This window comes from Mobula hypostoma, chromosome 21 (assembly GCF_963921235.1).
Source record: "Mobula hypostoma chromosome 21, sMobHyp1.1, whole genome shotgun sequence".
Taxonomy (NCBI): Eukaryota; Metazoa; Chordata; class Chondrichthyes; order Myliobatiformes; family Myliobatidae; genus Mobula; species Mobula hypostoma.
The window spans coordinates 45,220,829-45,235,513 of NC_086117.1; the positions used below are offsets into that span (position 1 = coordinate 45,220,829).

Here is a 14,685-nt window from a genome sequence, read left to right on the forward strand (position 1 = left end):
GAACTCTGGAAACATAGGGTTACCATGAGCTGGCCGTCCTTGCATGGTGATTCCATAGACTTTTGGCAATGTCGGGTCGTTCCTCGTTTCCCTTTGTATTTTGGAATTTATTACCGGAAAGTAGTCCAGCAATGCGATGTGGAACACTTCTGATGGGTCACAGAATGAAAAGTTTTCTTCTCCACTTGCCAACAGTGGAAGATGTGACAAGCCATCAGCATTGCTGTGTTGTCTGGTATCCTTGAACTCCATGTCATAGAGTGGGCTCCTAGGAAAAGTTCCCAACCAGGTAGCGGTCATCACTGGAATTCCCTTCCTGGGATTGAAAATGGACACAAGGGGCTGGTGATCCGTCACTAGCGCAAACTTTTGTCCGTAGTGGTAATGATGGAGCTTCTATATTCCCCATACTAGACTGAGGTCCTCTCAGTTGATCTGTGCATAGTTGTGTTCTGCGCTTGTCAGTGATCTTGAAGCAAACGCAGCCAGGCTTTCAGATCCATCTTTCATAATGTGTGACAAAATGGCTCCAATACCATAAAGGGGACACATTGCACACTAGTCTGATGGACAGAGATGGGTCACAATGGGAGAGCAGTTCATTGGATGTTACTAGTCTCTTTGTTTCCTTGAATGCTTTTTCACATCTTTCTGACCACTTTGCTCCTGTCTGTAACAGTGCATTCAAGGGATGTAGCACTGTAGTAATGTTTGGGAGAAACTTGTGGCAGTAGTTTACAAGGCCCAAGTATGACCTGAGTTGTGACACAATTTCTGGTTTGGATGCCTGTAGGTAGCACTGTTTCAATCTACTCTTGTGACTTATGTAAGCATTCTTCTTAATGGCATGTCCACAATATGAGATTTCATTCTTGAAATACTCACATGGTATTCTGTAATGGTGGCTTAGAAAAGAGTGCCTTGGTCAGCCTCTGGAATTATGGATAAAGCTGACCCTTTATCCAGCTCCATTTTCAGTTTTACGCATCTATTGTGATCCTTATTATATTAGAATCTGCTTCAATAATACTATGCAGTTCTAGGCATGATAGTTCACCTTTGTCAAACTCTATGGTGTCTGATTCTGTTTTACATTTGGTAACTTTATGCATTTGCTTAGTTTTGTGTTTGAGATTTATCACTTGGCTGTGTTTTTGTCTGCCTTGCACATTTTCTCTATATACCTTGTCTGTGACACCTTCTGCAGACTATAAGACCAGAAGATATAGGAGCAGAAGTAGGCCACTTGGCCCTTCGAGTCTGCTCTGGTATTCAATCATGGGCTGATCCAATTCTTCCTGTCATCCTCACTTCCCTGCCTTCTCCCTATACCCTTTGAAGCCCTGGCTAATCAAGAACCTATCTATCTCTGCCTTAAGTACACCCAATGACTTGGCCTCCACAGCCACTCGTAGCAACAAATTCCACAGATTTACCAACCTCTGACTAAAGTAATTTCTCCATATCTCTGTTCTAAATGGACGTCCTTTAATCCTGAAGTCGTGCCCTCTTGTCCTAGACTCCCCTACCATGGGAAATAACTTTGCCATATCTAATCTGTTCAGGCCTTTTAACATTCAGAATGTTTCTATGAGATCCCCACTCATTCTCCTGAACTCCAGGGAATACGGCCCAAGAGCTGCCAGATGTTCCTCATACAGTAACCCTTTCATTCCTGGAATCATTCTTGTGAATCTTCTCTGAACTCTCTCCAATGTCAGTATATCCTTTCTAAAATAAGGAGCCCAAAACTGCACACAATACTCCAAGTGTGATATCACGAGTGCCTTATAGACCCCCAGCATCACATCCCTGCTGTTATATTCTATACCTCTAGAAATGAATGCAAACACTGCATTTGCCTTCTTTATAACTAACTCAACCTGAAGGTTAACCTTTAGGGTATCCTACACAAGGACTCCCAATTTCCTTTGCATCGCTGCATTTTGAATTTTCTCCCCATCTAAATAATAGTCTGCCCGCTTATTTCTTCCACCAAAGTGCATGACCATACACTTTCCAACATTGTATTTCATTTGCCACTTCTTTGCCCATTCCCCTAAACTATCTCTGCAGGCTCTCTGTTTCCTCAACACTACTCGCTCCTCCAGCTATCTTTGTATCATCGGCAAATTTAGCCATACATCTATTAATCCCATAGTCCAAATCATTGACAAACATCGTAAAAAGCGGCGGTCCCAACACTGACCCCTGTGGAACTCCACTGGTAACCAGCAGCCAGCCAGAATAGGATCCCTTTACTCCCACTCTCTGTTTTCTGCCGATTAGCCAATGCTCCACCCGTGCTAGTAACTTCCCTGTAATTCCATGGGCTCTTATCTTGCTAAGCAACCTCATGTGCGGCACCTTGTCAAAGACCTTCTGAAAATCCAAGTACACCACATCTACTGCATCTCCTTTGTCTACCTGCTTGTAATTTCCTCAAAAAAAGGTTAGTCAGGCAGGATTTTCCTTTCAGGAAACCATGCTGGCTTTGGCCTACCTTGTCATGTGCCTCCAGGTATTCCGTAATCTCATCCTTAACAATCAATTCCAACAACTTTCCAACCACTGAGGGCAGGCTAACAGGTCTATAGTTTCCTTTCTGCTGCTTCCCACCCTTCTTAAATACCAAAGTAACAGCTGCAATTTTCCAGTCATCCAGTACAATGCCAGAATCTATCGATTCTTGAAAGATCATTGTTAATGCCTCCGCAATCTCCAGCTACTTCCTTCAGAGCCCAAGGGTGCATTCCATCAGGTGCAGGAGATCTATGCACCCACAGACCATTAAGCTTCCTGAGCACCTTCTCAGTCGTAATTTTCTTTGCACCTACTTCACTTTCTTGACACTCTTGAATGTCTGGTATACTGCAGATATCTTCCACTGTGAAGACTGATGCAAAATATGCATTCAGTTCCCCTGCAACCTCTGCGTCTCTCATTACAATATCTCCAGGGTCATTTTCTATTGGTCCTATATCTACCCTCAACTCTCTTTTACCCTTTATATATTTAAAAAAGCTTTTAGTATCTTCTTTGATATTAGTTGCCAGCTTCCTTTCATAATTCATCTTTTCCTTCCTAATGACCTTCTTAGTTTCCTTCTGAAAGTTTTTAAAAGTTTCCCAATCCTCTATCTTCCCACTAGCTTTGGCTTCCTTGTATGCCCTCTCTTTTGCTTTTACTTTGGCTCTGACTTCACTTGTCAGCCACAGTAGTATCCTTCTTCCATTTGAAAATTTCTTCTTATTTGGAATATATCTGTCTTGTACCTCCTTAATTTTTCGCAGAAACTCCAGCCATTGCTGCTCCGCTGTCCTTCCAGCTAGTGTCCCTTTCCAGTCAACCTTGGCCAGTTCCCCTCTCATGCCATTGTAATTTCCTTTATTCCACTGAAATACCTACACATTAGAATTTAGTTTCTCCTTCTCAAATTTCAATGTGAACTCAATCATATTGTGATCACGGTTCCCTAAGGGTTCCTTAACCTTAAGCTCTCTTATCACCTCTGGATCATGGTACAACACCCAATCCAGCACAGCCGATCCGCTAGTGGGCTCAACAACAAGCTGTTCTAAAAAGCCATCCCTTAGACATTCTACAGATTCTTTCTCTTGAGGTACAGTACTGGCCTGGTTTTCCCAATCCACTTTCATGTTAAAATCCCCAACGATTATCATGACATTGCCCTTCTGACCCTTTCTTTGAACCAACGGTCATTTGCATCATGGGAGGATTTGCCACATCAATAACATCTTTGGCTTTTTGCACCATTCGGGGACATTTTGTACATTTCACATTCTAACCTCCTCTTCAGTAGTTCTGCTGCATCCTTTGCTGCAGTCTCTAAAGACATTGCAATGGTCAATGCCCATCCCAAGGGTAGGTCTCTTTCTGACAGTAGCCTCATTTGAGTGCTTTGACTGTGTATGCTACATACAAACCTGTCCCTTAATGCAACAGAAAGTCCACCTCTGAAGTCACAGTACTGGGAAAGTTTGTGCAGTTCTGCAATATATTCAGAAAGGCTTTCATCTTTTGATTGGTTCCTTCTGTGAAATCTAATCTCTCAGCTATTACCAGTGGTTTAGGGCTCAAGTGATTTTGTAAAGTTGTAATAATTTTGTTGAATGTCCTGCTTGCTGGCTTTTCAGTGGTTACTGAGTTGAGCAAGATGTTTTTGGGCCCATTAACCTCAGAAGTACAGAGACTTTCTTTTGCTCCTCCACATTGTTTGCGTTACAATACAGTTCAACCCTCTCAATATATGACTCCCCGCCTTCATTAGCCCTAACAAGTTCATCAACTTTCCTGAATGAAGTCATCACCATTTTATTTTCACTTTAAATTCAGCTCATCTTTCACTGTTATTCATGCGTTCCTTTGTTAGTGTCTGTGACGGCTTTCTCAAGCTGTTTAACTCTCACTGTTTTGTCCCGTAACTGTCGGTGCAATTCACAATATTTCCTGACATTCGGGTTCGTACTCATCACCAATTTGTTGTCTCTGTGCACAACTACATATCGATTAAATAAAGGCACACATGCGGGAGATGGCTTTAACTGAAGTGAGTATAGCGAGAGTGAAGGAACAATGCACATGCCTAAACAACAGTGTGTGCACAGAGAACAGATCAACATGCAGTGCTGGGAGCGGTGGTCATTGCTTTAAAAGAAATAGATCCATACATTACTCATTTCTTCACTTTTTCCAGGTTAATTACATCTTTTCTAAAAGAGGGTAACCAAAACTGAACATACACCGCACGCTGTCGGAGCAGTGCTGCCAGGATAATCAAGGACACGACCCACCCAGCCAACACAGTTTTTGTCCCTCTTCCCTCCGGGAGAAGGCTCAGGAGCTTAAAGACTCATACAGCCAGATTTGGGAACAGCTTCTTTCCAAATGTGATAAGACTGCTGAACGGATCCTGACCCGGATCTGGGCCGTACCCTCCAAATATCCGGACCTGCCTCTCGGTTTTTTTGCACTACCTTACTTTCATTTTTCTATTTTCTATTTATGATTTATAATTAAAATTTTTAATATTTACTATCAATTTGTACTCCAGGAGCGCGAAGCGCAGAATCAAATATCGCTGTGATGATTGTACGTTCTAGTATCAATTGTTTGGCAACAATAAAGTATAAAGTATAATAAAATATAAAGTATAATGTTAGACTGTCTTTGAAGAGAGTGAACCCTCGCAAGGCAAGAGGTCCCGATGGAGTACTTGGTAAGGCTCTGAAAACCTGTGCCAACCAACTAGCAGGAGTATTCAAGAACATTTTCAACCTCTCACTGCTATGGGCAGAAGTTCCCACTTGCTTCAAAAAGGCAACAATTATACCAATGCCAAAGAAGAATAATGTGGGCTGCCTTAATGACTATCGCCCGGTAGCACTCACATCGACAGTGATGAAATGCTTTGAGAGGTTGGTTATGACTAGACTGAACTCCTACCTCAGCAAGGACCTGGACCCATTGCAATTTGCCTATTGCCAGAATAGGTCAACGGCAGACACAATCTCTTTCTTTCTTTTCAAATCTTTTTATTGTTATATTATACCGAAAAAATAACGAGTACACTGAAGTAACAACACTTACAATGTCTCAAAAAAGACATTATCTTAAAGATTGAAAAAAAATTTTGTGATAATAAAAAAACCTACTAAGCAGAAAAGTGAGAAAAAAAATAGCCCATTAGGTGTACAACCCCAGAGTCATGCGTCATACAAAAAGCTTCTAAAAATAAACATCAAACCGCCAGCAAGAAAAGAAAATGTACTAAAAAATTTACAATTAGATCATGGAAAAATTATATCAATTAGCTCAAATGATAATAACGAGCACATGAGCCCCATCTTTTCTCAAAATCAAATAAAGATTCAAAGGTTCAACTTCTAAATTTCTCCAAACTAAGACATAGCATCACTTGAGAGAACCATTGTGACAAAGTGGGAGCTGATGTATCCTTCCACTTCAACAAAATGGCCCTCCTAGCTATCAATGTAACAAATGCAATAAAATGTTGGTGAGACACAGAAATATCATGAATATTTTGAGGAATTATTCCAAAAAGCGCAGTTAATTTATTAGGTTGTAGATTAATTTTAAGTACTTTAGAAATTGTTGAAAAAAACCGACTTCCAGAACTGTTCCAATATAGAACAAGACCAAAACATATGTGTCAGTGTAGCTATCTCAGTTTTACATCTATCACAATGACTATCAACATTAGAAAAGATTTTAGAAAGTCTCTCCTTTGTCAAATAATAACGATGTACAATTTTAAATTGAATCAATGAATGGCTAGCACAAAAGAAGAAGAGTTAACCAACTTCAAAATCCGCATCCAATCCTCCGTCATAAAAGTCAAATTAAGTACCTTTTCCCAATCCTGTTTAATCTTAAATAAAGGACTCTTATCCCATTGTAATAATAAATTATAAATTCTTCCAATAGAACCCTTAATCAAAAGATTCATACTCATAATAGTATCTAACAGGTCAGCCTCCAATATGTAAGGAAAATTGCTTAAATATTTTGTAAAAAATGTCTAACTTGAAGATATTGTATGAAAGAGAATATTTATCAATTGTTCAAAAGACATCAATTTATCTTCTTTAAATAAATCCAAAAAAGAATTAATACCTTTATTTCTCCAAAGTAAAAAAATTGGATCACTCAAAGAAGGCTTAAAAAAGTAATTTCAATAAATTAATCTACAAAGTTTAAATTTTTTAAGATTAAAAAAATTGCGGAACTGGAGCCAAATTTGTAAAGAATACTTAATCACAGGATATAGGTTTAAATTAACAATTTTAACTAATTGTATAGGTAAAGGAGCTCCCAATAACGAGGTTAAATAAAACTGTTTTACAACTTTCAGTTCCAGGTCTACCCAAATCGGCCGATCACTCTTATCAACCCAGTATAACCAAAACGACATGTATCGCACATTAACAGCCCAATAATATATTCTTAGATCAGGCAAAGCAAGACCTCCATCCTTTTTCAATTTTTGTAAGTGGCATTTACTAATTCTTGGTCTTTTATTATTCCAAATAAAAGATAAAATAATAGAATCAATCCGATCAAAAAACTTACTAGTCAAAAAAAACAGGAATATTCTGAAATAAATATAAAAATTTTGGTAAAATCATCATTTTAACTATATGAATACGACCAACAAGTGAAAATGTAAGTGGACTCCATCTACTAAATAAATACTTCATAGAGTCTACTAAAGGAACAAAATTGGCTTCATGAAGATCCTTATATTTTTTAATAATTATAATACCTAAATATCTAAAAGAGTCTGTGACTTTGAAAGGAGTATTATCATATATAGAGACAGAATCATCTAAAGGAAACAATTCACTTTTACTAAAATTTATTTTATATCCTGAAAAACCTCCAAATTCATTAAATAATTTTAGCAAGGCAGGAATAGATTCGTCAGGATTAGACATATAAACCAATAAATCATCAGCATAAAGAGAGATCTTATGCATGGTCTCACTCACAAAAATCCCATGGATATTTTTAGCCTCACAAAGAGCAATAGCAAGGGGTTCTAATATTAAATTAAACAACAAAGGGCTTAATGGACAACCTTGCCTTGTCCCCCGTGAAAGCTGAAAAAAAGGAGACCTACAATTGTTAGTGACAACAGTAACATAGGGGCTTTATTTTAATCCAATTATTAAAATTAGCACCAAAGCCAAATTCCTCTAAAACATTGAATAAATATTTCCATTCGACTCGATTGAACGCTTTTTCAGCATCCAAAGATACAACACATTGTGGAGTTTTAAAAGAGGACAAATATATAATGTTAAATAGTCTCCAAACATTTGAAAAAGAATAGCGGCCCTTTATAAAGCCTGTTTGATCTTTAAAAATAATTTTACCCAGATATTCTCCAACCGATTGGGCATTATCTTTGACAGAATCTTAGTGTCGACATTCAGTAATGAAATAGGTCTATATGAAGCACAGTCAGTAAGATCTTTATCTTTTTTAAGAACTAAAGAAATAGAAGCCTCATAAAAAGTAGAGGGTAAGTCACCTTTCACAAAAGAATCCTTAAACATTTCCAACATATACGGAGAAAGCAACTTTCCAAATTTTTTATAAAATTCTACAGGATAGCCATCAAGTCCTGGGGCTTACCAGATTGCATTGAAAAAATAGCTTTATGAATTTCGGCTTCAGTGATTTGAGCATCAAAAGTTTTTGGATCCTCAGCCGAGATTTTAGGAGAAACAATCTTTTGTAAAAAAGTATTCATTTCAGAGGAATCTAACGGACATTGAGATTTATAAAGTTCAGCATAAAAATCTTGAAAAATCTTATTAATTTCTTCATATTCCTGAGCTAAGGTACCATCTTTCCTATGGATTTTCATGATTTGCCTTTTGGCTGCAGCAATTTTTAATTGAGATGAGAGCAGTTTGTTATTTTTATCTCCAAACATATAAAATTGGCTCCTTAATTTAAGCAAATATCCTTCAATGGGGTGAATTAATAACAGGTTATATTGTGATTGAAGTTCCACCCTTTGTTTAAACCAATCAGTATTGGGGGAAATTGCATAGATATTATCTATATCTTTAATTTGTTTTGAAATTCTAACTAATTCTGCTTTAGTGTGTTTTTTAAGTTTAGCTGAATAAGAAATAATATGACCACATAAAAATGCTTTAAATGTATCCCATATAACTAATTTAGACATACCCCCTATATCATTAAAAAGAAAAAAATCTTTTATCTGGGTTTCAATGAAACTGACAAAGTCAGAGTTTTGCAATAATGTCTGAGACATGCGCCAAGGTGGGCGGGCAAGAATGACATCATCAAATTCAAAAGACAAACTCAGAGGCGCATGATCAGATATAGCAATAGCGTCATATTCGCAAGTTTTAACACTAGGCAAGAAGCGGGGATAGGTTATAATATAATCAATCCTCGAATATTTTTTATACACATGTGAGAAGAAAGAATATTCTCTATTATTGGGATGAAGATACCTCCACAAATCAATCAACCCAAAATCAATCAAAAAGGAATTAATAAATGACGTGGATCGATTTGGATGTCGCTGATTGGTTGAGCTCTTATCAATCATAGGATTTAAGCAGCAGTTAAAATCCCTGCCCATTATCAGCATATGTTCATTTAAATCAGGCAGTAAAGCAAATACCTTTTTTTTAAAAAAGGAGGACCATACAAATTAACCAAAACAACTTTTCTGTTACAGATCGTTCCTTTAACAATTAAAAATCTACCATTAGAATCTGATTCAATGTCCTCTTGAATAAATATATTAGGTTTAATAAAAATAGACATGCCTTTTGTTTTACTCTGAGAAGTAGAGTGGAATTGCAAACCATTCCACCATCCAAAAAATCTATTTTGATCTCCCGCCCTGATATGTGTCTTTTGAGCAAAAATTATATCAGGTTGGAATCCATAGCTGTCCACTCTGATTCTCTAATTTTATCCCTCACTATCCTTTTGCTATTAATATAATTGTAGAAACCCTTTGGATTTATTTTCACCTTACTTGCCAAAGCAACCTCGTATCTTCTTTTAGCTTTTCTAATTTCTTTCTTAAGATTCTTTTTACATTCTTTATATTCCTCAAACACCTCATTTACTCCATGCTGCCTATATTTATTGTAGATATCTCTCTTTTTCCGAACCAAGTTTCCAATATCCCTAGAAAACCATGGCTCTCTCAAACTTTTAACCTTCCCTTTCAACCTAACAGGAACATAAAGATTCTGTACCCTCAAAATTTCATCTTTAAATGACCTTCATTTCTCTATGTATTGCTGCAAAAAACTATCCTGCACACATTTTACAAACTCCAAACCATCCAGCCCTTTTACAGTATGGGCTTCCCAGTCTATGTGTGGAACATTAAAATCTCCCACATTCACAACCTTGTGCTTACTACAAATATCTGCTATCTCCTTACAAATTTGCTCCTCCAATTCTTGCTCCCCATTTGGTGGTCTATAATACACCCCTATAAGTGTTACTACACCTTTCCCATTCCTCAAATCCACCCAAATAGCCTCCCTAGACAAGCCCTCTAATCTATCCTGCCAGAGCACCACTGTAATATTTTCTCTGACAAGCAATGCAACACCTCCCCCTCTTGTCCCTCCGATTCTATTACACCTGAAGCAATGAAATCCAGGAATATTTAGTTGCCAATCACACCCCTCCTGTAACCATGTTTCACTAATAGCTACCACATCATACTTCTAGGTATCAATCCATGCTTTGAGCTCATCCACCTTTCTTACAATGCTCCGAGCATTAAAATAAATGCATTTAAGAAATTTTCCACCTCTTACTCTCTGTTTATCACTAACGGTGCAAACAATTTTACTATTTTCTTTTTCTTCCTTCTCCCCTACATCTGTTCCTACACTCTGGTTCCCCTCCCCCCTTGTATCTAGTTTAAATCCACTGGAGCCTCTCTAGCAAACCTACCTGCAAGAATATTTTTCCCGTCCAGTTCAGATGTAAACCGTCCTGCCGGAACAGGTCCCACCTTCCCTGGAAAACTGCCCAGTTATCTATAAATCTGAAGCCCTTCCTCCTGCACCACGTGTCTTCAGCCACGTGTTGATCTGCGCTATCTTACTATTTCTAAACCCGCCTGCACGTGGCACTGGTAGCAGTTCTGAGATTGCTTTGCTGGAGGTCCTGTCCTTTAACTTGGCGCCTTACTCCCTAAACTCACCTTTCAGGACCTCCTCACTCTTCCTACCCACGTCATTGGTCCCTACATGGACCACGACATCTGGCTGCTCACCCTCCCTCTTGAGAATACCAAGAACTCGATCTGAGATATCGTGGACCTTGGCACCAGGGAGGAAACAGACCATCCAGGATTCTCGATCTCTTCCACAGAGCCTCTTATCTGTCCTGCTAACTATCGAATCCCCTATCACTACTGCTCTCCTCTTTTCCCTCCTTCCCTTCTGAGCTGAGGGTCCTGTCTCGGTGCCAGAGACGCAACCACCGCAACTTGTCCTTGGTAGGTCGTCCCCACCAACAGTATCCAAAACGATGTACTTATCATTGGTGGGAATGGCCACAGGGGTGCTCTGCTCATTCTGTCTATTCCCCTTCCCTCTCCTGGCAGTCACCCAGCTCCCTGTCTCCTGACTCTTAGGGGTGACTACCTCCCTGTAACTCCTGTCTATTTCTGCCTCTGCCTCCCAGATGATCCGAAGTTCATCCAGCTCCAGCTCCAGTTCCCTAACTCGGTTTGTCAGGAGCTGCTACTGGATGCACCTTTCACAGGTGTCGTCATCAGGGACAATTGTGCTCGCCCTGACTTCCCACATCCTGCAAACGGAGCACACAGCTCCATGGACTAATCTCCATGGACTAACTGGGAACACTTAGTATAATCCAATACAACAGACACATCCAATCCTTCCCCACTTGAAGATACTCCAACATGATTGTGTTTCCATTCCACTGCCTTGACTTCAGTCACTCTGGGTTACTCCTGTCAGCAGACTTTACGTTCCTGTCTAATATTCCCTTATGACTCAGAAGAATGTGCACCTGCACAAACTCCAGGTAAACACACCAAGAGCCAAAAGAGGATTCTTCCTGGTGTTGTCTGGTCTACTGGATACATCAAGTCTTGTTAGATATCCCAGCTGAATATCCAGCTGACAAATCCAGGGCAGGGCTCTGAGCTCACTCAATCATAGAAAACGTGTGAAAGCTACTCAAGACCGCACAGGTTTGCATATTGTGACGGAAGCTTCCTACACATCCACTGGAAAGTTGTCTTCCATCACCTGTTCAAAAATGAGGACCAAACCAAAACTTGCCACAAGGAGTAATTCCCCAATCCTGCCATCCTGCCTCCAGCGTTTTGCTCATTTCCCTCCATCTGATATCCCTGCTCACCCACTCCCTCACCACTGGGAAGCTTCTCTTCATTTATTCTATCGAAACCCATTGCATTCCTGAGTATTTCTATTCTTTTATTATTCATTTATTAATGGGATCTGGGCCCTGTGAATGAAGCTGATGTCGAAGGTGGGCTGAGCTGTGTTTTTGAATGGCAGCATGTCTGCTGGTGAAGACACTTGCCCAGCTGGGAAGGGAGTTCCAGGATTTAGACCCAGAAACAAAGAAGGAACTTACCCTTCATATCCCTTCTCAGCCTCCTTAAACCTTCGTCCTCTTGTACTAAGATACTCCCGCTTAATTAGGAAAAAGTACTATCTCGCCTATCTATGCTTTTGATAAGTTTATGCACCTCTATCTTATACCCCTCAGCCTCCTTTGCTGCAGAGAAAACAGAGCTTAGCTTCTCCATATTCCCCTGATAACTGCATTGCTCCATCCAGGTGACCTAATGAGTTCTCTCTGCACTCTTTCCAGTGCAATCATATCCTTCCCATGACCAGAAAAGCACACAATACTCCAGGTGCAGATGATCTGATGGTTTATGAAGCTGAAACATTGTCCAACTCCTGCACCCATCCCAGTACTTCAGTGTTTCACAGGAGACCACCACTGGAAGGGCAGCAGGATCCCACTCTCTGATGGGACAGGTCTAGAACCGTGGGATATCAGGGTAACCATTAGCAGGGGAGACCTTGAACCAAAGATCCTCCTTCGCGTGCGATGGTGCAACTATCAGCCTGGCTTTAGTGTAAAACTAACCCCAATAATTGCTGTAGAATTCGTAAGTGCTTTGCTTTGTATAAACCTTTTTAGGTTTGAAAATGATCTACATTACTGCCCAATTAGTGTCTGCTTTAGTTTACTGCGATAAATCGGAACACCTCCATTATATCATGCTGTAATCAGTGCCATACAAGCAATAAAATACGCAACCTTTAAAGTGGTTGTCTAACAGGCAGCTATGTAAAGAATCCATAAATATCCTTTGTAACACCAGCAAATGGGAAAAGTGACTTTAAAAAAGAGCTACAACTTACCCAGGAGGCTATGTGGAAGCAAGAGTAGTAACAGAAGAGTGAGGAGATGCATTAGGAACTTCTCACAGTGTAGTGGCTTCATCTCAAAGCAAGCAGCGAATAGAACGGAATGCACTTTGATAAGCTTTGGACTTTAATCGTCCTATCAACATTTCCCTAACATCCCCTTATTTCTCAATTGTTTTTGGACTGGTTTTATGAGCATCTGCCTTAACTTTAACCTGAACTTTACTGAACATTGCAATCTCAAGATGACCGTTAAAGGGCCTTTTCTATTCACTTTTCAACATCTGTGTGTCAGAGACCAGTGCTTGTTGCACCTCTCTGATGACCTTGCCCTGCCCCGAGAAGCTGGAGAGCTGCTGGTTTGGACCGCTGCATTTTCGGGGCAAAGTGCTCCCACAGGGTTGTTGAGCAGGGAATTCTAGGACTTAAACACAACAATACAGAGACTGTCGAGGAGCACAGCAACACAACCGGAAGAGAAACCCCTTAGCTCCAGCCACACAGGTTTGGCTTTGATCTCCGGCGCTGTCTGTGTGGAGAATGCATGTTCTCTCTGTTACATAGAACCTAGAAGCATACAGCACACAAACAGGCCATTCAGCCCACAGTGTTGTGCTGAACCAGCTAAGAGGCAAGTCAAAAATACCCAAACACTAATCCCTCCTGCCAACACCATGTTTCTATCCCTCCATTTTCCTTACATCCATGTGCCTATGTGAACGTCTCTTAAGGAAGGAAAGGAAGGAAATTGCCCTTTAAACCCACGAGAGAGCATAGGCCATCAACTTTTTGGTGTTGATGTTTCTGTAGCAGTCAATTTCTTTTTTACAACGTTGAGTTGCTAGCTCGACGCTCAACGCAGTATGGATGGAAAGCATGCCTGGGGAGCCGGCGGATTCGAACTCGGGAGCCTTCGCTCCGAAGTCCGGCGCTGATGCCACTACGCCACCAGCCGGCTCATAGACATCCACAACTCTCCGAGTAAAAAAACTTAACCCTCACATCCCCCTTGAACCTACCCCCTCTTACCTTCAATGCATGCCCTCTGGTATTAGACATTTCAACCCTGGGAAACAGATACTCTCTGTCCACTCTGTCTGTGCCTCTCATAATCTTGTAAACCTCTATCAGATCTCTCCTCAGCCTCCAGCACTCCAGAGAGAACTATCCAAATTTATCCAGCCTCTCATGATAGCACCTACTCTCTAAACCAGGCAGCATCCTGGTGAACCTCTTCTGCACCTTCTCCAAAGCTTCCTTCTTATAGTGAAGCAACCAGAACTATATGTGCAGGTTTCCTCTGCGAGCTCTGGTTTCCTCCCACGTCACAAAGACATGACGGTTGGTAAGTTACTTGACCACTGTAGGTTACCCCTAGAGCAGGTGAGCGGCAGAATCTGGGGCAAAATGATGGGAATGAGGGGAAAATAAATGGAGATTGCTGTACATTGATGCTCAGTGCTTGACTTTCCCTACTGTATCATGCTATGGTCAGAGAAATAGTTCCAAGACATAGTGATGTGTAAGCTGGAGGAGGGGTGTCCCACGCATCTGCTATATTACTGTACTTCTTAATGGTAGAGCTGGGGGTGTCTGGGAGATGCTGGAAGCCACATAATGCCGGTGGTGGTGGAGGGAACCAATGTTTGGGTGTCTGATGGGGGCTAATCAAAAGGGC

At 40.4% G+C, this 14,685-nt stretch overlaps 1 protein-coding gene across 1 annotated transcript in view; it reads right to left on the minus strand.

Annotated features, from left to right (window-relative positions):
* LOC134359975 (apical endosomal glycoprotein-like) overlaps positions 1-13,132 on the minus strand; it is a 74,133-nt gene extending 61,001 nt beyond the window's left edge. The window contains exon 1 of the mRNA XM_063073894.1: positions 13,002-13,132. Coding sequence (XP_062929964.1) covers positions 13,002-13,083 — 82 coding nt within the window. The 5' untranslated portion in view covers positions 13,084-13,132. The remainder of the gene's footprint in view (positions 1-13,001) is intronic.
* Positions 13,133-14,685: the final 1,553 nt, after the last annotated feature.